Source organism: Podarcis cretensis (genome assembly GCF_951804945.1).
Source record: "Podarcis cretensis genome assembly, chromosome: 10".
Classification (NCBI taxonomy): Eukaryota; Metazoa; Chordata; class Lepidosauria; order Squamata; family Lacertidae; genus Podarcis; species Podarcis cretensis.
Genome location: NC_137179.1, coordinates 11,959,130 through 11,983,498, shown reverse-complemented (window position 1 = coordinate 11,983,498; position 24,369 = coordinate 11,959,130). Strand labels below are relative to the sequence as shown.

The 24,369-nt window shown below is 45.8% G+C and overlaps 1 protein-coding gene across 1 annotated transcript; it reads right to left on the bottom strand.

The window, feature by feature from the left end:
• Nucleotides 1-442: 442 nt before the first annotated feature.
• Nucleotides 443-23,465, bottom strand: PROSER2 (proline and serine rich 2). The gene is made up of 4 exons (XM_079992808.1): nucleotides 23,343-23,465; nucleotides 7,709-8,017; nucleotides 4,226-4,481; nucleotides 443-1,931 (listed from the first exon to the last, which is right to left on the bottom strand). Exons 2-4 carry the CDS (start codon nucleotides 7,841-7,843, stop codon nucleotides 919-921), a joined length of 1,404 nt encoding a protein of 467 aa, XP_079848934.1. The 5' UTR covers nucleotides 7,844-8,017; nucleotides 23,343-23,465; the 3' UTR covers nucleotides 443-918.
• Between the last annotated feature and the right edge of the window lie 904 nt (nucleotides 23,466-24,369).

Genomic DNA, 24,369 nt, shown 5'->3' with positions numbered 1-24,369 from the left:
AGGCTTTTCTTCAATATAATTTAGGGCAGGTAGTTGAGCGGGCGAGAAGACGTTTTGTTGCTGCTCTCTGGGCACTGGAAATCTTTGTCAGTCTGTTGCAAATCCCCTATATTGTCTCCAGAAATACAAGGTTCCCCCAGACCAGTGTTTCCCAAACTTGGGTCTCCAGCTGTTTTTGGACTACAATTCACATCATCCCTGACCACTGGTTTTGCGGGCTGGGGATGATGGGAGTTGTAGTCCAAAAACAGCCAGAAATCCAAATTTAGGAAACCCTGCCCCAGACAAATCAAAATGGAAAAGGGGTGAATTCCTGCCAAAAATTACTTAGGGATTATTATGCATGATTTAAACTCCTGACAATTAGTCTACAGACAAATACATGCGTGTGAGAGAAAAAGAAAGAAAGAAAGAAAGAAAGAAAGAGTGACAGAGAGAAATGTGACAATCAGAAATAGCAGCTTTATTGTATATTTGACCTCTCCAGTACATTACATTATAAATATATATGCATCCCTATATAGTAATTCAACAGATACATTTCCCCCCTTATTTTTTGGCTTCATTAATGTAGGAGTCCAAGGAAAACCCATTGCACTCGTGACATACTTGACAGCTACTCACATACACACACACAAATACAAATACTGCACCATTAAAACTTCATTTAGTACGACGCCCCTTTTTTTGCATCTAGGTCTCCTGCTAATAAAATGCCTTTTTAAAATCCCGCAGAAGACCTCAGTAAGCCATACGAGTGGGCATTGTTAAGGAAATCCATGACAAGCACAAGTTCCGTTCTGATATATTTAATCTTTCCTTAGACTGCAGGGGCAAGAGAACAGTCCATTTGATCTCTTCAGAAACTGAGTCCACTGGGGGCGTGATGCTCCCACCATCGCAGAAACCGTCCTTCAACTAGTCTTTGAGAAGCCCAAGTTTCCGCAGCGCCTCTCTCCTAGCCTCTTCCGTAGACCCGCGTCCAGAGAATTGTACAGTTATGCCCTGCGGTCTCAATCCAGATGGTCTGGGCAGCGACCCAGATCTCCTCCTCATTTCCAGGCTGAGGTCCGGCAGCCGGTGGTCGCAAAAGCTCTTGGCGGTGTTTTGCCGAACGGGCTTGCCGTCGGGGAGATCAGCATCCGGTTTGACCGTCACCGTTTTGCTCACGCTGGGGAAGTGGCTGGTTTCCCTTCTCAAGACATCGTGGATGTTTCGGTAGCCGTTCGACAAGGGCTGCTCTGGCCTTTTGTCTGTCGGCGCGGGAAGATCTGAGGACTGGTCCAGCGGGGCTGGTCCAAGATTTCTGTCCACCATGCTAAGCCTGCTCAGGGCCTCGTGTCTCGCTTGCTCCGACGGCAAATCCCGCAAAGACGAGCTTCTGCTCTGTCCTGACAAGTCGTGTTTCTGAAGTCTCTCTTCCAGCTCGCTTATGAAGTAGGGCGAGCCGTTGACGTTGGCCAACACCCTGGCTTTGCGCTCTTGCACGTTGACGGCAGCCCGGGAGATAGTTTTGCTGAACTCCCTCTCGCCAACATTGGTGATGCTGATGTTGCTGGGGAACCTTTGGGGCTTGGGGGCGGTTGGGGGCGGCAGAGCTTGCTTGAAGGCGGAGAAACGCTCTCTGTTGCGCAGCGGGGAAGACGAGGGCGTGGTCCTCCCCTCCATAGACCTCCCTTCCTTTGGAGAGGCGGGAGAGAAAGGGGTGGCCTCTGCCTGCTTCTCGGATATTTTCTGAGCGATGACGAGAGGGGTTGGGATACAGCGGACGAGTTTTGGGTGCTGAACTACGGGCGCAGCAGGAAACACCTCATAGATGGGCAGCGGTGGAGCCGACGGCAACACAGGGAGAGGGATGGCAGCCTCAGCGCAGGTGTCCTCAACGTTATATTTTGGCTTCAGTGTATCCAGTTTTTCAGCCTCCTCCGGGGCTAGAAAAGAAAGGAGAAGGTAGCAGTTTATTAGAACCATTTCCTAGACCGGTACATCTGGAACCATGGAAGTGACAGCGTTTGTCGGGGGAATTTGTACCCCGTCAGAAGCTTCCATAGAGGGTGGATAGCAACATTGATCAGTGGTTCATCAGTGGGCCACCGTCCCCTTGGTTCCATAAACTCACCCACAGTGCCCCCTACCCTACCCAATAAAAAGCATTACAGTGGTACCTTGGTTCTCAAACGCTGAAAACCCGGAAGTAAGTGTTCCAGTTTTCGAACGTTTTTCGGCAGCCGAAAGTCTGTTGTGGATGCTGGCTATTGTTTCCTGGGTGCCTGCACCAATCAGAAGCCGTGCCTTGGTTTTTGAACATTTCAGAAGTCAAATGGACTTCCGGAACAGATTAAGTTTGGTGCTTTTGTTTTTGCTATTTATTTTGCGTTTTTGTTTTTGAAGCTTTTCCGGTTAATTTGTTTTTGTGGCCGTGTCAAACCCAGTTCAGCTACTGATTGACTGTGGAAATGGATAAAAGCCCCATCCAAACAATGACTATCATCAGTGCAGATAAGAAAAGAATTTTATTTTTATTTTTATCATCTAAAATACTGTCTTATTTATTTTATAGTACAGTGCATTGATTATTGCTTTCATTTTATGGATCAATGGTCTCGTTAGATAGTAAAATTCATGTTAATTTGCTGTTTTAGAGGTTGTTTTATAAAAGTCTGGAACGGATTAATCTATCTTACATTACTTTCTATGGGAAAGGGTGCCTTGGTTTTGGAACGCTTTGGTTTTGGAAAGGACTTCTGGAACGGATTAAGTCTGAGAACCAAGGTACCACTGTATTCAGAACAGTGGCTTGCACAACCCACTAAGGAAGATAACAACACAATAAAATTCAAAACTGTAACAATTAATTGCACATTTATTCGAAATCCAGTTATACATAGAATTGTAGAGTTAAAAAGTACCTCAAGGGTCATCTAGTGCAATGCCTTGCAACGCAGGAATCTCAAATAAAGCATCCATGACAGATGGCCATCCAACCTCTGTCTTACATAAAGGTAAAGGTACCCCTGACCATTAAGTTCAGTCTCGGATGACTTTGGGGTTGCAGAGCTCTTCTCGCTCTATAGGCAGAGGGAGCTGGACAGCTTCCAGGTCATGTGGCCAGCATGACTAAGCTGCTTCTGGTGAACCAGAGCAGCACACGGAAACGCTGTTTACCTTCCCGCCAGAGCGGTACCTATTTATCTACTTGCACTTTGACGTGCTTTCGAACTGCTAGGTTGGCAGGAGCAGGGACCGAGCAATGGGAGCTCACCCCGTCACGGGAATTCGAACTACCGATCTTCTGATCGGCAAGCCCAAGAGGCCCTGTGGTTTAGACCACAGCGCCACCCGCGTCTCCTGCCTTACATAGCTAAACTACTTACAGTGGTGCCTCGCAAGACGAAAAGAATCCGTTCCGTGATTCTCTTTGTCTAGCGGTTTTTTCGTCTTGCGAAGCAAGCCCATTGACGGCTTAGCGGATTAGCGCTATTAGCGGCTTAGCGGTTTATCAGCTTAGGGGATAAGCAGATAAGCGGCTTAGCGGCTTAGAAAAAGGGGGGGAAAGGAAAAAAAGTCGGAAAAACTCGCAAGACATTCGTTTTGCGAAGCGCCTCCAAAACGGAAAACCCTTTCGTCTAGCGGGTTTTTTGTCTTGCGAGGTATTCGTCTTGCGGGGCACCACTGTACTTTAATTAAATGGATGAATTTGATCTAGTGATGTCAGATTTTCAGACTCCGATAGTCATTGACATTTCCAGCACAACAGATTAAAAAAATGCAATGGTTAACGGAGCACTGAAAGTGCCCACAAACTACTTCTCAAAATGATAAGAAGCCCCACCTCCCCCCTACCATTCCAAAAAATTAGCCAGAGAAAAAATGCCCTCCCAGAAACCAGGAGGGATGAAATATTTTTATGCTGTGAACCACCCTGAGATCTACCAATGAAGGGCGGTACAGAAATGAAATGAAATGAAATGAAATGAAATGAAATGGAGAATGGTGTCAGCAGCCACAATTTATGGCTGCCTACTATGCCAAACCATGGAACTAATCCCCCCACCCCAAGGGTAACCTAGACCTTACTTTGCTTCACAAGAAGGTCACCTCTAGAAGGAGGAATGCAGAAGCCTCTCTTTCTCCATCTCAAGGAGAAGGTCCTCTTTGCTCACTGAGGGGAGACTCACATGCCTATCAACACACTAAACCAGGCCCTGCCCCATCCAGTTTTTACCTGGTTCCATGTCTCCGCTAGGATCACAGTCCTGAATGCTGCTTTCCAGCACTGATTGGACCAGATCTATGATGTCTTCAGACTCCGACTGGCTGGACACGTTTTCTTCCATTGACCTCGGAGAGTGGCAGTGGATGCCGCTGTCATGGAGAGCTTGTTCCTCCAAGTCATCTTCCAAGGCATCGATGGTTTCTTCAAAGAAGAGGAGGACGTCTTTTTCCTCGTGCGTGAGGTATTTCAGGGTCTCATCATCATCCTGAGGGTCAACAGCAGAGAGTGAGGGTTTGTGTATATATATCTATATGTTAAGAAACATGTTTCCAGCTAGTCTTCAAACCTGAATCCTTCAAACCAAGAATCAGACACAACTCTGCTTCTTTGAAAATGCAACATCTCACCTTCTTCCAACCAAGATAAGACTCATCTGATTATGGAACCAATGTGATTGATAGTCTCTGGTCTCAGGCTCCAGTTGCAACCATGTGGAGATTTTTGTATGCTATACATGGTTCATACCCTCCTCAGTTAATCCGTACAACGACCCTGTGAGGTAGTTAAGAAGCTGTATCTGGCCCAAGGTCAGTAAGCTTCACGACTGAGTGGGGATTTGAACCCCTGATCTCTCAGGCCCTAGTCCAACCCTCTAACCACTACACCACCCTGGCTTCCCAGAGTCCTTCTGCAATGGGGCAGCTCTATAAATTAAGTAGGTAAATATATATGGGGAAAGCAAAATGCCACCTAGAGAAGGATCTGAAATATTTTCCTTGAAGCTTGAATTCATTTTATTCTGGGTTGTTTTAACGTGTTTTCAACTGCTTTGAGATTTGTTCTTTAAAATATAGAGCGGTATAGAAATGAAAGGAAATACTAATAATAACAACAGTGAATTTCATAGCGGGGTATGGCGCCTAGGTTGTGGCAACCATAACCTAGATTCAAGGTGACATTTGGCGATGGGCGCAGTATCTGAGTTTCTAACACTGCCTGGTCCAACCCTTATCTGGACACAAAAGGCAACATTACACATTAAAGCAGCCCATTCTCACCGTGCGCAACCAGAAGTTTATACAGGTTGCCAGGAGTTCTCCAGGATTTTAGGCACATGGCATTCCCAGAAAGAGGCTACACCTCAAGCTCTCTGTCATTTATGTGGTTGGATAACATGTGGTTGGATAACAATATCTTTCTATCTATCTATCCTTGACTTAGACAGAACAAAGGAAAACCCCAAGGTTGCTCTCCTGCGAATATATCCTGAAGACGTTGGGTGGGGAGACTATTATTAGCAGGAGGACCTGCTGTTATCTGGAGTTGTAAAACAATCTTGGCTGTCATTAAGTCCTCAAACACCAGCAGGTTCTGAAGAAACCTCCTTCTGAGTCACCACTCGCTTTCCCAAACTGCTTTAGGCCCTTCACGGGAAACCCATGCACCGCAGATCCGTCTCAAATTTTTAGGACAAAAAAATTAATAAATGTCTGCTTGGAACAGAAACAAACAAACAAACAGGGGGTTGGAGCAGATGGCCCTTGGGGTCCCCGCATCTCTACAATTCCACGATTCTATGAAAATATCTCTGTTTACCTAGGCATTTCATTGCTGAAGGATACAGTTCCTGGCAATCCTGAAATTATCAGGTGTAAGAGCAGGTGATTGTTTTTAGAAGGTTTTTTAAAAAGACATTTCAGCTGTGTTGTTCTATTACTGACATGCTTGCCACCCTGTGTTCGCTTCAAAGGGAAACAAATAAATACTCTTTTTACACTGTGAGTTGAGTGCTGGGACCATATTAGAACCAATCTTTGTAAGCCACTCTTGTTGGCTAGAGAGCAGTTTATTTATGCTCTAAACTATTTTTTAAATAAATAATAACAATATATATGTGTGTGTGTGTGTGTGTGTGTGTGTGTCTGTGTGTGTATTATATGTGTGTGTATATACACACACACACATACACACACATACACACACACACACACACACACACACATCTCCCTACTAAGAAGTATAGTCCCATTTCAAGAGAAGGCAACTTGCCCCATGCATTTGAGCCAGAATTCTGCTCACACAATTTGCCACCGGAAATCTCTTAATTCCAGGTGAGACTTTAAAACCACTAGCATCCATCACTGCAGCACAATTAAATTCTTCCCACCCACATAAACACTACCTCAAAAAAAACACACAAAAAAAACATGGCTTACCAAAAAAACAAAACACAAAATCTGGGGCTGCGGCCTAATTAAAGGATTAGAAAACTGGAAGAGCAACCATCCTCACCTCAGCCAAAGAGCTTTTCCTTATGCATCAGGTGTTTAAGACAAATCACTCAGAAACGGCCAACAATTGTCCCAGGTACAACTCAATTGTGGTTTTAAGTTGCACATTCAGACTTTTAATAGCTGCTCTTAAAGCTATTTTACAAAAGGCAAGGCAGCTGGGTGGAAACTTGCCCTGAGGTAAGTTCGGCTGTGGAATCCTGGCTCACAAATCCCTGTGGATTTGCGTCTTTCGAAGGCGCTGCCCAGCATCTGCCTTATGGCCCCCACATTTATTTAGCTGAATGTCTCAACCCTGCTGAAAAAAGGTTTTGCATTTACACACTAGACATTTTCTTTGGAACAGGGCTGGGCATCTGTGCCGTCAACTCAATTATTTTTTAAAGCCTATGTTTCGTTAAAGGCAGAAGAGGCATTTTAAACAACAAGCCCGATGTGATAATGACAAAACACAAATCAAATTTAAGTGGTATTGAGAAACAATGGCATTTACCATATTTTCCGGCATATAAGACAACTGGGCATATAAGACAACTCCCCAACTTTTCCAGTTAAAATACAGAGTTTGGGATATACTCGCCGTATAAGACCACCCTTTTTCCAACGCACACCAAATAAAAATTTAAAAAGCAAGTCTCCAGTCCGGCTCAGAAATCCGCTCCACTTCCCAGTGGCCGGGGGCTTCTGGGGCCAATTTTCAAGTGCATTTCTGCTTCATCTAGACAGCTTGGTGTCCTCTGATTTAATTTGCTGTCGTTTTATCCTTTGGTGGGGAGTTGCTGCAGGAGCTGCTGCTGTAGCCAGTGTATAGATGACCCCCAACTTTTGCGAAGATTTTCCTGGGTTAAAAAGTAGTCTTATACGCCAGAAAATACAGTATTTTTCAAGTGTGCTGTGACCACAACTGTAATGGTCTCCAGCCCAAAGCAGCCTTCTTCACCTCTGCTCACAGAGTTACGTTTGTGCAGGTGAGGTATTTGAAAAAAGCCACGTAGCCAGTAAATAAATGAACTAAGTCTTTAAAGCAGCATCATGGCACTTTAAACAGTCATGGCTTCCCGCAAAGAATCCTGGGAAGAACCCTAGTCTCAGGCTAACCTACCTCACAGTTGTTGTTGTTTTCCTTGGGGGAAAAGTTGGGATAGGAGTGCCATCAATGGATAACAGAGGCAACAACCAGGACAAAAACCAGGCTACCTACCAGTGTTGAACATCTTCTCCTTGGGCGATTCTTTCCGCTCTCCAGGTGATGCTTTTTTTCAAAGCTACCGAACTGACACTGGGGAGGGATCTCGCAGACCATTCCCGAGTAATCCGACATCACACTCCTCGGCATCCCACCCAAAAAGGGGGACAGCACACTCCTTGAAACGGGGGGAGGGCCTTCTCTTGTCAAGCAGCGTAGAGAGATGAGAAACCGCTCACACAAGAAGACTCTCGGGCATCTCTGCACAGGATCGAGAAGGAAGAAAGAGGTGGCTGGATACGAAAGCCGGACGTCTCTGCACAGCTCCAATGCTGAAATGAGATTACGAATAATTTCAGTCAGTGGCTCTGGGAGTTTCTGCTAGGCTTCTGCCCAACTGATGTTCCTGTGAAATCTCCCACCCCAAAATCACACAGAAGGGGCACCCCTCAAGACATTGCTTCTCATTGATTTCCCCCAACAACTCTGCACTCCCCACCCCTCATACAAAACCCACAGGCCACCCCAGCATCGGTTTAATGTTGCCAGCCCCCCTATATTCAAAGGCAGGGTAGGAACACTTAGGGTAAATTGTTGGGTTGGCATCGGTCTCAAGAGACAGTGAAGTGAGACTCCGGGGGTGAAGTCAAACTGCTGCGTTAGCAGTGCCAAGGGGACCGCCCCGGGGCACAAGGCCAGGCCATGTGTATGGAGGTCCTGTGCTGCCCAGACAACAGGTCGGTGGTTCGAGCCCTCCCAGGAACGGCTGTGGGCGCACAATTCCTGCATTGCAGAAACTCTACAGTTCTATGATTCTGTGTGCTAACACCAATTACTTTGGGGTACAGTGGTGCCCCGCAAGACGAACGCCTCGCAAGACGGAAAACCCACTAGACGAAAGGGTTTTCCGTTTTGGAGGCGCTTCGCAAAACGAATTTCCCTATGGGCTTGCTTCGCAAGACGAAAATGTCTTGCGAGTTCCTGTGGGGTTTTTTCCCTTTTTTCCCGTTTTTCCTAAGCCCTAAGCCGCTTATCAGCTGATCCGCTAAAAGCCGCTAAACCGCTAATAGCGCTAATCCACTAAGCTGTCAATGGGCTTGCTTCGCAAGACGAAAAAACCGCTATACGAAGAGCCTCACGGAACGGATTAATTTCGTCTTGCGAGGCATCACTGTACTTTCAACACATTAGGTGGAGCAAAACGAAGTTTGCAAATCAAGGTATAACTGGCAAGTAACTGCAGCCAATCCAGTCTACGATATGTATTGCCCACATGATAATACAGGTTTCTAAACCCTTGTGCCCATACACACATTACATTTTAGGTGTAATTCAAACCAAACGAGCCATAATGTGTGGAAGACACTAGTGGAAGGTGGGCTGGAGGCAGCTTACCTGACCTCCCAGGAAGTGAAAACATGCAGCTTCCTAGGAGCAGGGAGGTCTACACAGTGCAAATGCACCAGCGGAGGCAATCTGGCCTCCTAAAAAGGTAAAAGGTAAAGGACGCCTGGACGGTTAAGTCCAGTCAAAGGTGACTATGGGGTTGTGGCGCTCATCTCACCTTCTGGCCGAGGGAGCCGGCATTTGTCCACAGACAGCTTTCCAGATCATGTGGCCAGAATGACTAAACCGCTTCTGGTGCAACGGGACACCGTGACAGAAACCAGAGCGCATGGAAACACCATTTACCTGTGATGCCCAGATGACAAGACCCCCCCCCCCTCAGCCTCGCTGATGTGGTCAAAGGAACGCAGAGCAAAACATTTGCCGTCTTGGCTGTAGAAGTTGTTCCAGAAGGAGGTGTACAAGGCCCCAACAAACTGTCTTAGGGACTCCACTTTGGTTTTTGCGTAGAGTTTATTCCTTAGCCTTTTTTCTCCCAAAGATAGCCTTCTTTCTCAAAACATCTAATCTTTGGTACTTGGGCTTGCTTGCTTTCCTCTCCCCTCCTCATCCCTCTTTTCCTTTTGTGTTGTATCTTTTGGGATTGTTTTAAGCCCAAGGGCAGGGATTGCACTTTTTTCTATTGATTTGTAAGCTGCTCTGACAATGACAAACCTAGACAGCATCTTAAAAAGCAGAGACACCACCTTGCCGACAAAGGTCCGTATAGTTAAAGCTATGGTTTTCCCAGTAGTGATGTATGGAAGTGAGAGCTGGACCATAAAGAAGGCTGATTGCCGAAGAATTGATGCTTTTGAATTATGGTGCTGGAGGAGACTCTTGAGAGTCTCATGGACTGCAAGAAGATCAAACCTCTCCATTCTGAAGGAAATCAGCCCTGAGTGATCACTGGAAGGACAGATCCTGAAGCTGAGGCTCCAATACTTTGGCCACCTCATGAGAAGAGAAGACTCCCTGGAAAAGTCCCTGATGTTGCAAAAGATGGAAGGCGCAAGGAGAAGGGGACGACAGAGGACAAGATGGTTGGACAGTGTTCTCGAAGCTACCAGCATGAGTTTGACCAAACTGCGGGAGGCAGTGGAAGACAGGAGTGCCTGGTGTGCTCTGGACCATGGGGTTACGAATAGTCGGACACGACTAAATGACTAAACAACAACAACAACAACAACAACAACAACAACAAAGCTGCTCTGGGAACCTTCTTGGCTGAAAGCAGCGTGCAGCGCTTTGAACGAAATAAGCCGGCACACACCCAGTTGCCTCCCCAAACCTTTCAACGCAGCTCCCCAGCAGATTGGGCAACACGCCCCCTCCAACGGCTCACCCAGCAAGTGCCATTCCCACAGGTCTCGAGACCTAGGTCTGAACATTCCCACATTACGGCAATGTGTGATTCCACCTGTTCCCTGAATTTGCTCTTTAAAAACATTAAAGCAGGGAAGATTCGCAGGGGAAGGAACCCACAACTCCTCCTACAATCTATTTCCCCCACGGGATGCCAAGACGATTGCCTAGGTAACCAACCGGGGCTCGTATTAAAGAGCATCCCTCCGAGATGGAACAGCAGGCTTGCAGGAAAGCTCTCCTCTCGACCTTCAGTCGCATTAAAAATTAAAGTTATTCGCAACAGGGCTTAAGCAGTGGGTCGCCGCTGAACTATTATGGAGGTATTAGAAGTGTCTGCGTACAAGGGCCAGGATGGGGGAAGACAGGGGCCCTGCTGTGAGGTTTGTGGGGCAGGGGAAGTGGGTCACTTTGCCCCACACTAACCCAGCACTTGAAGCAACAGGCTTCAACTCCAACCACCCACCTTGTAAAGGTAAAGGAACCCCTGACCATTAGGTCCAGTCGTGGCTGACTCTGGGGTTGCGGCGCTCATCTCACTTTACTGGCCAAGGGAGCCGGTGAACAGCTTCCAGGTCATGTGGCCAGCATGACTAAGCCGCTTCTGGTGAACCAGAGCAGCGCACGGAAACGCCGTTTACCTTCCCGCCGGAGCGGCACCTATTTATCTACTTGCACTTTGAGGTGATTTCGGACTGCTAGGTTGGCAGGAACTGGGACTGAGCAACAGGCGCTCACCCTGTCACGGGGATTCGAACCGCCAACCTTCTGATCGTCAAGTCCTAGGCTCTGTGGTTTAACCCACAGCGCCACCCGCATCCACCCACCCTGTAGCTACTCACAACTCAGCCATGCTCACTCCGTGCCACTCACAGCTAAGGGGGTTCGGGATCTTAAGCCTGTTTGCAGCCACATTCAAGGGCTATACCCAAGGGATGTCTCAGTCAGTAGAGCACAAGGCTCTTCATTTCAGGGCTGTGGGTTCGAACCCCACGTTGGGCTAAAGATGCCTGCGTGGCTCCCGACCAGAGAAGAACAGCGCATTAAATGGATGGGACAAGGCTGAAATGGCAAAAAATGGCCGGAAGAATTAGGAATCAGGAAGACCAAAAGTTTTAAGAAGGAATGGGGAAGATATATAATTTCCCTTAAAAATCATTGCAAGCAATTAAAATTATTAGTAGGATCGGAATAGTACTTGTAGTTGAATGTTGGACTATGGTTGTACAGGTGATTTAATAGAATTGGATTAATAGAGAAGATGCAGGAGGAAAAAAGTTAACATAAGGACCCACAAAGGGGAGGAGGGAAGTCAATGGGAATTTATGGAATTCTCTTTTTGTTTTGATTGTTTGACGATTGTAAATTTCAAAATCTGAAAATTATTTTTTTAAAAAAGACACCTGCATGCCAAGGGGTTGGACTAGAAGACCTTTGTGGGTCCCTTCCTCCAACTCTACGATTCTAAGATTCAAGGTCACATTTTCTCTCGCACATACACAAAATTAATTCCTGGCTAGGAGCTCTCCAGGATGGTGCAATGCATCAGAATGCATTATCTGCGAAACGATACAATTTTTGTACAGGAAAGTTACATGAAGCAGAAATCGGCTAAGCCAATAGAGCATGAGACTCTTTAATCTCAAGAGTCCTGGGTTCGAGTTCAGCCATCACTCACTCTCAGCCTCGCCTACCTCTCCCAGGGGTGTTGTGAGGTTAAAATGGAGAGGGGAAGAGAAGAAGGTACAGCCGCTTGAGCTCCTTGGAGGTAAGGCGAAGTGTGGATGTATTAAATAAATGGAAGATTACTGTTCATCTCCTTTTAACCTTCCATTTACGTATTTCACATCCCGCTCTTCCCCATGGGCTCAGGACAGCCAAGAGCATTTCCCACACACCCTAGATGTTGATTATTCTGTCCCCAAAGGGCCTGCCATCCAAGGCAAGCAAATCTAGCAATAAATGACATTTTGCTCCGGCCAAGATGCAGTCTCTCATAAAACAGCTTGTTGCGCCTTCCAGGAAACTGGGATTAAGGGCTTTGCTGAATCAGCAAGTTACTTCCAAGCCTATTTTAAGATGATGCAAGGCAACACTGAATGTTGAAGCTGAGAAAGAGGCAAAATCGGAAGGTGGTCAGCTGAGCATTGTGCTTATTGAAAGGGCACCCCCCACCTCACCCCATTCTCCCTTTTTGGGGGGGAAAAAAACCCCTTTGGATTCAAGCCCTGGCTTTAAAGGCAGCGAGATCGGTTCTTCCAAACGGGAATTCATCCAAAGATTTAAGATAAGCAACATGCTGGCTTCAGGGAAACAAATATCGCTGAGTACATTTAAAAATAGATTCTAGTTTGGTGGGAAATGTTTTTGGGTGTGTTTTTGCTTTTGTTTTTAAGAAATAAATAAATCAATCAACATTACAAGGACAGGACTATTCCAGAATGACAGCGGTACACACAAAAAGATGTCAGCAAAAATGAACATTTTATAACTGTGGGAAGCAGGATTCTAGACTAGAAAGACCTTTTGGTCTAATCCGGCATGTTATGTCACTTGGAACAGGGCCGCCATCTTGTCTTTCATTGTGGCCCAATATTCATTCATTGCTGTTGTGGTTTATCAAAAAAAAATGTTGGAAATTATAGCTTGGGGAATGCACCAAGGATAAGGGATCCACAGCACCCCTCATGGAACTACAGTTTCCAGGATTCTCTGGTGAGAGAGAATAATTGTTAAACCAGGCAGGTCCTTAAGGTGTGGTGGCTAAACCTTAAGATGTGGGAAGGCATCTTATCCCAAGACCCTCCAGATGTTAGGTAAAGGAACCCCTAACCATTAGGTCCAGTCGTGAACGACTCTGGGGTTGCGGCACTCATCTCGCTTTATTGGCCGAGGGAGCCAGCATACAGCTTCCGGGTCATGTGGCCAGCATGACTAAGCCTCTTCTGGCAAACCAGAGCAGCGCACGGAAACGCCATTTACCTTCCCGTCGGAGCGGTACCTATTTATCTACTTGCACTACTAGCAGTGCTTTCGAACTGCTAGGTTGGCAGGAGCAGGGACCGAGCAACGGGAGCTTACCCCGTCGCGAGGATTCGAACTGCCGACCTTCTGATTAGCAAGACCTAGGCTCTGTGGTTTAACCCACAGCGCCACCTGCGTCCCCTCCAGATGTTGCTGGACTCCAACTCCCATCAGCCCCAGCCAGGATGACCAGTGTTCAGGGACAATGGGAGTGGAAGTTCAGCAATATCTGGGTGGCTGCAGGCTCATCTTTAAAGCTACAGGAAAAACCAATGTATATGTGTCCACAATTGATGTGCGACAGCAACAGATTGCATCGCAGCGACCTGGAAGTGGCCGGGAAAGGGGGCATGTGCGTAATGGGTTTATGCGCACGCTGCCATTGCATGCAATTATCCATGGTTGCCTGTATCTTTTTAGCATCACGCCGTGCAGATACCATATGACCTATTTTCTCTCCAGTCTTTTGGTTGCAAAGCTCTAAGATCTGACTCAGTTCCACAAGTGTGATTAATGACAGGCAAGGCCTATCAAGTTATTTGGGGCTTACTCCCCAAGTGTGCCATGGGACACGGGTGGCGCTGTGGTCTAAACCACAGAGCCTAGGGCTTGCCGATCGGAAGGTCGGCGGTTCGAATCCCCGCGATGGAATGAGTTCCCGTTGCTCGGTCCCAGCTCCTGCCATACTTGCAGTTCGAAAGCACGTCAAAGTGCAAGTAGATAAATAGGTACCGCTCCGGCAGGAAGGTAAACGGCGTTTCCGTGCGCTTCTCTGGTTCACCAGAAGTGGCTTAGTCATGCTGGCCACATGACCTGGAAAAACTGTCTGCGGACAAACGCCGGCTCCTTCAGCCAGTAAAGCAAGATGAGTGCTGCAACCCCAGAGTCGTTCGCGACTGGATTTAACTGTCAGGGGTCCTTTATCTTTACCCCCAATTGTGCCAGTCCAGGAAATCAGACAGCAGTCTGGAAGATGCTCACAACACTAGTTATGATGACCAAATTCAATTTGCTCTGGTTTCTGGTCTTTCTGGATTTCCAGGCATAGCTTAGTGTTGAGAGAAGCAGTCTTGAGTAAGCAAGCTATACACAGGCCTGTAGCTAGCAGTGCTCTCTCAAGTGCACCTGTGGCTACACAATGTCATACTACTTTTATTTCGTAGGGTCATAGAACGATAGAGTTGGAAGGAACCCCAAGGCCATCTAGTCCACCCCCCTGTAATGCAGGGGTCACAGCTAAAACTTTCCGGCCTTCGTGTGACCAGTGATGGAGATTCCCCAGGTGCATTTTCTGACTGGCGTGGGTCCAATTGTGACCACGTGGCGATCTCTGGACACCAGGATAGTGACTTGGGAAAGCAAAAGGTCACTTAGAAAAGGATCTGAAATATTTTCCTTGAAGCCTAAATTTGTTTATTTTTATTCTGGATTGTTTTATTTGATGTTTTAATGTATTGGAAACCACTTTGAGAAATGGAATTAGTAATATTAATACAAACAACAACAACAACAAATTCCATTGGTAAAAAAGGCACTTAGACATTCCATTGTGTTCGCCATAACTTGGCAATTAAATTATATATCTGAGTTTCTAACACTGTGTGACTTTTCTGCTGAAATCCTGCTACTTTTTATATCACAAACATTATCACATATCAGACATATACACCCCTGCTATAGCATAAGAGTGTCCATCAGAACAGCAATAATATGGCATTATTATTATTATTATTATTATTATTATTATTATTAATTACAGCTAATAATGCAGAATCATGTGTGGATAGCCCGGTTTGAATCCGCCACTGACACTATTATTGGGTCAGTTACAGGGTGCAGAATATACCTGTCAAAAACAAACCATCCGCCTGAAGGAACACTTATTCTTAAAGGGAATCGCAGTTGTCATTTGGTCATCTCTGCCAGTCATAATATGCAGTAGAGTTGCCATATGTCCGGGAATCGGGCAGCGGAATAATGTCGGGGCGGATTTTCGCTAAATCGGCAAAATGTCTGGGGAAAACCCAGGCACATGGCAGGGGATTTTCACTTTTGGGAATATGGCAGCCCTAGGTAACTGAGTGCCAGCAGCAAGGCCCCATCTTTAAAAATAAATAAATCATATTTTCCACGTGTGCACTAAGAGCTAACACACTGTCTTGTGCATTTGGGGCTAATTGTTCTGAACATACACAAACACACAGTCGCAGGACTACATCCCTAGCTTAACATCCACCAGGCTCATACCTGTGGCATGCATAGTATGTTAATTACAGGTGAGCTGCCAACTCACTCAGGCCCTCAGGCTGTGGACCAGCTGCCAATGTAGCCTTCGGTGTGAAACTGGGGGGTGTCACCCCTCCCCGAGTCAGTCAAAGGTCAAAAGCTTGGCACAGGCTGCAATTTTGCACCTTGTTTATCCTCTCGACAGGTGTTTTACCTGGCAGAAATTATTTCAGGAACTAAGCTTAACACCTTCACCTTAGGTGGGGCAGAGATCTCTGAGCGATGTTTCTCAATACGGTAAATTTCCTAGAAGTAACTGAAGTTGTAGTTCCTCAGAAAGGCACCAAGTGGCTTTCTTGTAATGTCTTGCTCTAACGTGTATACAGTGGTACCTTGGGTTAAGTACTTAATTCGTTCTGGAGGTCCCTTCTTAACCTGAAACGGTTCTTAACCTGAAGCACCACTTTAGCTAATGGGGCCTCCTGCTGCTGCCGTGCCGCCGGAGCACGATTTCTGTTCTCATCCTGCAGCAAAGTTCTTAACCTGAAGCACTATTTCTGAGTTAGCGGAGTCTGTAACCTGAAGTGTATGCAACCCGAGGTACCACTGTATTGGCTTCCTTCTGGGATACCAATATCTTCGGGAGAAGAAAAGGCTAAGGAGTATAAACCCTACAGAAATCTGGAGCGGAGTTCCTAAGACGGTTCGATGGTGCCTTGTACGCCTCCTTCCATCAACTCCTGCGCCAATCTGGTGCCAAATGTCTTGCTTTGCTTTCCTTTGGACCCCATCAGTGAGGCCGAGAAAGGGGTCAGGACCTCCATACTCACTGCCCAAGCTTGCGCCCTGGGGAGGTCTCTTTGGTGAAATGTGACTTCACCCCCAGAGGTGCACTCCATTGCCTATCGAGATGGATGGATGTCAACAACAGACGTGGACCAGACAGTCCTTCAAATATAGGATGCCTTCGAATAGTGGCATGACCTTTCTAAGGCAAGATAAGTGGCCACCCTGCTTTTCAATTCACCAAAATGGAGACCACAGAAGGACACAAAGTGTGCATATCTATGCTGCAACTATGGTGCTGCCTTCCCCCCAGAAATTCACAACAGCCCCAGCATCTTTCAGAGGCATGGCTCAGTCAGGACGGCAGCACTTAGTTAGGGTGGATCTACACACAGGGGTAAAAAAAACCCACTATGAATAAGTCAGAAATTAAGTCGTTGTAACAAAATAAAAAGCGCTATGGAAAATCGCTTAGATTTTTGTTTTGCTCCCCAGCGCCACCTGGTGTTGCATGTTTATAATGAATTCAAAACCCTCTTTCTTGACTAATGCAGCTGAGTCCCCTGTGCATGTAATAAGACTCGCTTATGGTCCAAGATGCAAGCAGTTCAAGAGAGCAGCCCATGGGGAAAACAAATCGAGGAGGAGGTTAATTCTGAGGTGCTGAGAAGCAGAATGACCCAGGCAGGCACAGGCAAACAGTTAGCATGAGGCTGGCAGGTAAGAACAAAACAGCAGAGAGTGTCACAGATACTACAGAAATCCTGGAATCTTAAGGAGACTGGCAATAGGCTTGGAGAAGCAAATCTTGTCCAACAAGCTCACGAAACACATTTTCCAGAGGCAAGTCCAGTGTTTTTATAGGGACAAGGACCAACGGGATGGCTCCCTACCGTAGCTGCCCAATTCCAGGCCCCACAATCTCTGGGTTGGGAAGGAGTTTTTAAAAATCCTGGAGGAATTACTGCCCTGTGTCTGAGGGTCACTTTGCCAGCTAAGGCCTCTGACAAACACATCCACTTGGGAGCATGTTAAGCCTGTTCTCCCTCCTTCCTAAAAATATTCCATTCCATGACAGCATTTCGTCTTGCTGCATTTAATATTCACTCTGAAGGTTCCAAAAAAAGTGTGGTGGCAATTAAAGGCAGGCTTTTCAAGAACTTAGTTAGGAAACTCGGCTAAACACCGCTGTACGCTCCTGACTCCTTTGCTCGTTAAGGTAATGTGTTTTGATTGCTCAGATCTATGGTCTGGGAAGCAGACAGGACCAATGATTCCCTCATTGTGGTCTTCTGGACCTGGCAATGTGTGCTGAACAAATCCCCTATTTAACTGATTATACATTATCTAGCCTTTTAATTTTCATCCTCAACCCTGCCAGCTAATTAAACCAGATTCTGCATGGCCTGTCATCTTAAGATTTTAACGGCGATCAGATAATTCCATTTGATTCTAAAATATCTCCATTTACATTGATTTTCAGCTGGACACAGACCAAGGAAGGTTACAGTGTAATCACCTTGAAAACCTCCACGGTGGAGAGGCAATGCTTTCTAACAGCGTCAGAAATTCAGACATATAAACTAATTGACAAATGGCACCTGAAACCTGAGTTGCAGTTGCCACAATGGTATGTCTGGGTGCTATTCCCCACCCCAGTGAGGTTTCTTATTCTTATTATTGTTATTATTATTGATTTCATATGTATACCGCTTTACATTTTAAAGAGAAAAAAAATCTGACGGCAGTTTATAAAACGTTAAAGGTAAAGGGACCCCTGACCATTAGGTCCAGTCGTGGCCAACTCTGGGGTTTTGGTGCTCATCTCGCTCTATAGGCCGAGGGAGCCGGCGTACAGCTTCCAGGTCATGTGGCCAGCATGACTAAGCCGCTTCTGGCGAACCAGAGCAGCGCACAGAAATGCCATTTACCTTTCCGCCGGAGCGGTACCTATTTATCTACTTGCACTTTTTGGTGTGCTTTCGAACTGCTAGATTGGCAGGAGCAGGGACTGAACAACAGGAGCTCACCCCGTTGCGGGGATTCGAACCGCCGACCTTCTGATCGGCAAGTCCTAGGCACATCAAATCAAACAATCCAGAGCAAAACAAATCAAGGCTTCTAGTAAAGTATTTCAGATCCTTCTCTAAGTGACATTTTGCTTTCCCCATATTTATTCACTGACTTGATTTATAGAGCTGCCCCATCGCAGAAGTACTGGCTAGGAAGCCAGTGTAGTGGTTAGCGTGTTGGACTAGGGCCTGGGAGGTCAGGGTTCGAATCCCCACTTAGTCATGAAAGTTGACCTTCATAGTCACAGCCTCTTAACCTACCTCACAGGGTCGATGTAGAGATTAACTGAGGTGGGGTGTGAACCATGGACTCCTGGGAGGAAAAGGTGGAATATAAATGCAATAAATAAGCTGTTCTGCTGAGCTGCTTAGGAAAGCTGGAGGGGCCAGCCAGATAGAGATGTCAGTTGCCAACAGTGTTAGAAACTCAGATATATTAACTACGTGCCAAATGGCAGCTTAACCCTACAACGGAATGTCTATTCGCCAGGGGGGTTGGGCTAGATGGCCTCGTAGTCCCTTCCCACGCTACAGTTCTAGGATTCTGTGACCTCATTGCTTGACTGTAGCTTCCTCTTACAACAATTCGCTTGTCCCAGCACGCAAGGAGGAGAAACACACACAAGGGAAATGGTATTTACAGTCATACCTTGGGTTACAGAGGTTGTGTGTTTTTTTGTGTTACAGACTGCCGAAACCCGGAAGTATCGAGTTTCGGCGGTTGTGCATGCGCAGAAGAGCTGAATCACGCTTTGTGCATGCGCAGAAGTGCCGAATCGCGCTTTGTGCATGCACAGAAGCGCCAAATCGCAACCCACGTGTGTGCAGACGCGCTGCTCCGGGTTGCGAACGCTGCGGGTTGCGTATGTGCGTCCTGCACAGATCACGTTTGCAACCCGAGCGTCCACTGTACTCTGGACTAAGGCAGAGGTTTTTAAACTGCAGCCGCCAACCTGTAACCCATAAATCTCCACGTAGTTGCAAGTGGACCCACGCCAGAAGCAAAATGCCCCTGGCTAATTTCGAACACTGCTTCTCAACACCAGCTGCCAAAGACTGTAAGAAGGGAGAATGGCGCTGTGCTCAGGTCCTGGCCTGCGGAATTCCCATGGGCATCTGCTTGGCCACTGAGGGAACAGGATACTGGACTCGATAGGCTCCTCTTATGTTTTTAAGACTATCGGAACTTATAAGTTAATGCCTGAATGGCACCTCAACCCTAAATAAGTTGCTGGTGTTGCATGGATGAAGAACAGGCAGAAACGAAACATAAATATATTACAATATTTATATTACCATAAATATTGTAATATAAAAAATTAGAAATTACTTGAAAGAAACAAATAGGCTTAGGATTAAATTAAGTTATAATCAAATAAATGGGATTTAGAATGTTAAGAAAAGTGAATAAGATGGACTATAATTGGAAATTGTTTTAGTTTAATAATGATATTGGAAAGCTGTTACTTTTAATTACAAGGAAACTCAGAAGGGAGGAATTTGAGGAAGTCAACTAAGATGTTTAAAAGGTTGGATTTGTGAAGAATTAAGTTTGTTGTTATTGTTTATCTTGTTCCCCCCACTTTTTCCCCTTTCTTTGTTCCTTTTTCTTTTTCTGTTTTTGTGTATCATTTTGCTTTGTGGTTTGTGTTATCACTGTGGAAAATCTAATAAAAAAATTATTTTAAAAAAAGAAATAAACAAAACATGCCATTATCCACCCTACTTTTCAGAACACGGTTAACCATTACATTGCCTGCTTTAACCTTCGCAGGGGAGAAATCTTAGCTGAACAAGAGCCAGCTTTTGATAGAATATGGATACAAGGCATTCTAGGAAGCTGACGGTCTTAAGGCAGCTTAACGGTACCAAGAAGCCAAAGGAAGCCTGAGCGACCTCAAACCACCTGCCTTGCCATTCTGTTTCATTCGAGAGAGGAGCAGCCGTTTTGCAAATGTTTTCGTACTGCCACTTCAGGAGCTGGGTTCCCCAGGCGAGGAACAACCGCAAACAGATCAAAACTTGCAGAGCCGATAAAACAAGCAACACAAAAATCCCCTGAAATAGGAACAACCTTATCGGAGCAGCAGTGCACACAAGTTCAGCCACAGCCGTGCAATTAGAGTGCGCCACAAAAAATGTCTTCATGGAGATACAAACCACATCCTAGAAATCACAGCGAAATGCAGTGAAGAAGAATGCCAAGAGAAATGATTTTGTTTTATTTTTTCAAGGCCGGGGGTGTTTTTAAAAAGGCTTCACATGGTGCTAGAAAGACAATAGATTAAATATCAGGGGGCTTTCTTCAGAGGGGGGATGTTCCACAGCCAGTGGAAGAGTGGTGGCTATTACTGAAAAGATTTCTGAACTCCTTTTCATAGAATCATAGAATTGCAGTGTTGGAAGGGACACTAAGAGTTATCTAGTCTAACGCCCTGCAATGCAGTAGGGGCAGATAAAGGTAAAGGACCCCTGACCATTAGGTCCAGTCGTTTACCTTCCCGCCGGAGCGGTACCTATTTATCTACTTGCGCAAGTGTGCTTTCGAACTGCTAGGTTGGCAGGAGCCGGGACCGAGCAACGGGAGCTCACCCCATCGCAGGGATTCGAACCGTCAACCTTCCAATCGGCAAGCCCAAGATACTCCTGCCGAATTCACAAGACCTATGTTCATGCAAATCAGGAATGGAGGAACTGTGGCCCTCCAGATTTTGCTCGACTCCAACTCCCATTAGCAACAGCCAGCATGGTGAACGACCAGCATGATGGGAGTTGCAGTCCAACAACAACTGGAAGGCCACTGTAGCTGTACTTGCATATAGGAAAATCACACACACACACACACACACACACACCCGTGGTATCTGCTACAGCTACTAGAATAGTGATCGCTGCTAGGTGGAAGTCACAAACTATATCCACAAAGGAGGAATGGATTTGTAAACTAAATGAATATTTAATTTTGGCAAAAATTAACTGCTATAATAAGAAATCCGTCGAATCAGAAATCAAAGGAGTGGAAATGTTTTGATGAATATACGGCAAAATATTGCTCAAAAAAAGGATACGCTAATATGCCTAGATTAAAATGTGAAGTACTGGATGGAAGAAAAATTAGTAAGGAAAGATAATAAGAATATATAGATGACTTGAGAGGACTGTAGAAGGCAAAGATTATTGTAAAATGTATAATGTGGGGGAAATCAAGTGGGGGCGGAGGGAAAAAAGAATAATATGATGGATTGAGGAGATATAAATGTAAATGTATGGGGGGATGGGGAGGAACTGGTGTTGGCTTTGGTACACATGTATTGCAATGTAATATGTGAAAACCAATAAATAATTAAATAGGAAAGTAAAAAACAAACAAACTGGAAGGCCACAGGTTGCTCGTCCTGACTGGGAAAAGTACAAACAGCTTACCATTTCCTAGCCTGACAGAGTTGGAAAAGACCCTGAGGGTCATCTAGCTCAACCCCCCTGCAGTGAAGGAACATTTTGCCCAACGTGGGGCTCAAACCCACAGCCCTGAGATTAAGAGTCTCATGCTCTACCAATGGAGCTATGGAGGTCTTAAACAAGGGATGGGTAATATCAGGCCCAGGGTCCAAATCCAGACCTCTCGAAGCACTTTGAAGTCTCTGCACCATCCTCGCCTGGCTGAAAGGTGTCTTTGAACTCTCGCAAGTCTTCCTGGCAGCGCCTGAAAGGCAGACAGAAAATAGCCCGGAGGGGGCCACCACCAGAAAGAACCTGCTACCATATTTTACCTTCAAGGAGATGGCGGAACCCAGAGCAGGGGGTCTATTGAAGACCTTGGCGAACCACATTTGTAAACCTGTGTATTACAGATATAATACCATTGCCGTTTACAAGACACAGCCAAGTTTAAACGCCAATTGCACTTGAAAGCAAGCAGACTCTTTTGATATGCATTTCGGTGACAGCATCAAGGTGGATTAGCTGCTCACATAGCATACTGGACACAGAAATATGCAAGACACCAGGAGACACCCAAGCAAACTATTCAAGGGAAGGGCTGTAAGTCAGCTGTAGAGCATCTACTTCGTGGGCAAAGGTCTCTCTCTCCACCCCCCATCCTTTCATCTGCCTTCTTTCCCACCTGATATGCAGGGCAGCTGAGTCCTGCTTCCTTCAGCTGGCAGAAAATGGAACTGGCAGAAAATGGAGCCAAGAGATAAAAAGTACAGGCAGCAGGGCAGGATGAGATAGGAAGAAGATAGCAACAAGAAAGGAATGCCATAGGTGCCTCATCTCTGAATTTACAAGCAATTTTAAAATAAGTGCCAAAGTCTCCAAACTGCAGCCTGGCAACCTTATCCCGAAGCAAGCAATGTCTGGGTGTGACTGCACCATAAGTAACAGACACCTGCGTGAGATAAACTCTCCAAACAAACCGATTTAAACCTTCTCATGTGGCTGCCTTTAGTGTCGTGCGCACTAAACTACGATGATGTCTATTTTTAAAATTGAGGAACTATTTGAATCAGTTTAAATCAAAACATGGTTTTAAAAGGGGGGGAAGGGGGGGAGAGTTGGGAATGCGCTGAGATAATAGTCTTTACCAACACAAAAATGCTGGCAGGGGAGCAAACCTTTAAGCAGCACAGAAATCCTCGTCTGGCAGGAGACTTGTTAGGAAATGGAAAGCCAGCAACCCTGTCCACATCAGGGATTTGTGGCCCCAACCTTGTTGCAGTTTTATTGGGAAGGCTGGGAAAAAATTCCTAGCGCAATCCCTTGCCCCCACCAAAAAACCCCCACAAAACTTTACCTCAACTCTCAGCACTTGGAATATTCCTAGTTCTGTTCAGCAGACTGCATCTCTTTTGGTTCCTTACGCTTCTGCATCCATTCCATCAGTTAAAATAAAATAAAAAATTCTGAATTGCTGGGGGGGGCGGTTAAAAAGAGAGAGGGGGAGACAATAGGTAAAGATTTTCCACACTTCACTCCTCCCCTAGTTTAAATGGGAGCAAGAAACCACAATCCTTGGTTTAGCATTACATCTGAAAAAGAGGATCCTGGTTTGTGTCACTCAAACTCTGATTAAGCCAAGAATAAACCTTGGCTTCACATTGTGGTTTGTTTGGAGCATAAAACAATTATCGGTCCCCTGAGTGGACACAAAACTGCTAAGTCAGGGGTTGCGATCCGTTACTCACACCAGAGAGGAGCCACCTGAACATTCATAGCAAACTATTAACGGTGGTTTACTGTGATGTGTAAACACAGGCAGTTTTGACTGTTCACCAGAGATGCAATCCTATCCTACACACACACACACACACACACAAGCAGGAGGAAATAGACCTGCACAGGATTGTGCCAAATTTATTTATTTATTAAAAAAAATGGCACTAACCCAAAATACTCCCCACCACCACCCAAAACATTAGCCTACAGAATAGAAACAAACAAACAGTCCAACTGCAAATGGCCATCAGGATAAAGTGAAATATTTGACAAACAGCAGCATTTAAAATGGCAATGTTTTATATTTAAAAATAAAAGAGAGAGCATTGGGGTGGGGAGAAGATTCAAAGGGCAAGACACAGCTTTAAGGCAAAACAAACTCTGATAAGAAAGTGAGCCATGTCACCTTAGGGAGGGGACAGAGAAGATTTAGAGCTACAGATCAGATTTAGTGACAAACCTACTCTAAAGTAGGCTGCCTCTGTAAAGCTGTAGGGACCGAAGGGTTAGATCTATATATAGCTGGTGCTCTATGTTATCTTACATCCAAGCTCATTTAAAGGCAAAATGCCAAATGTAGGAAGCATTGAAGGGTATGGT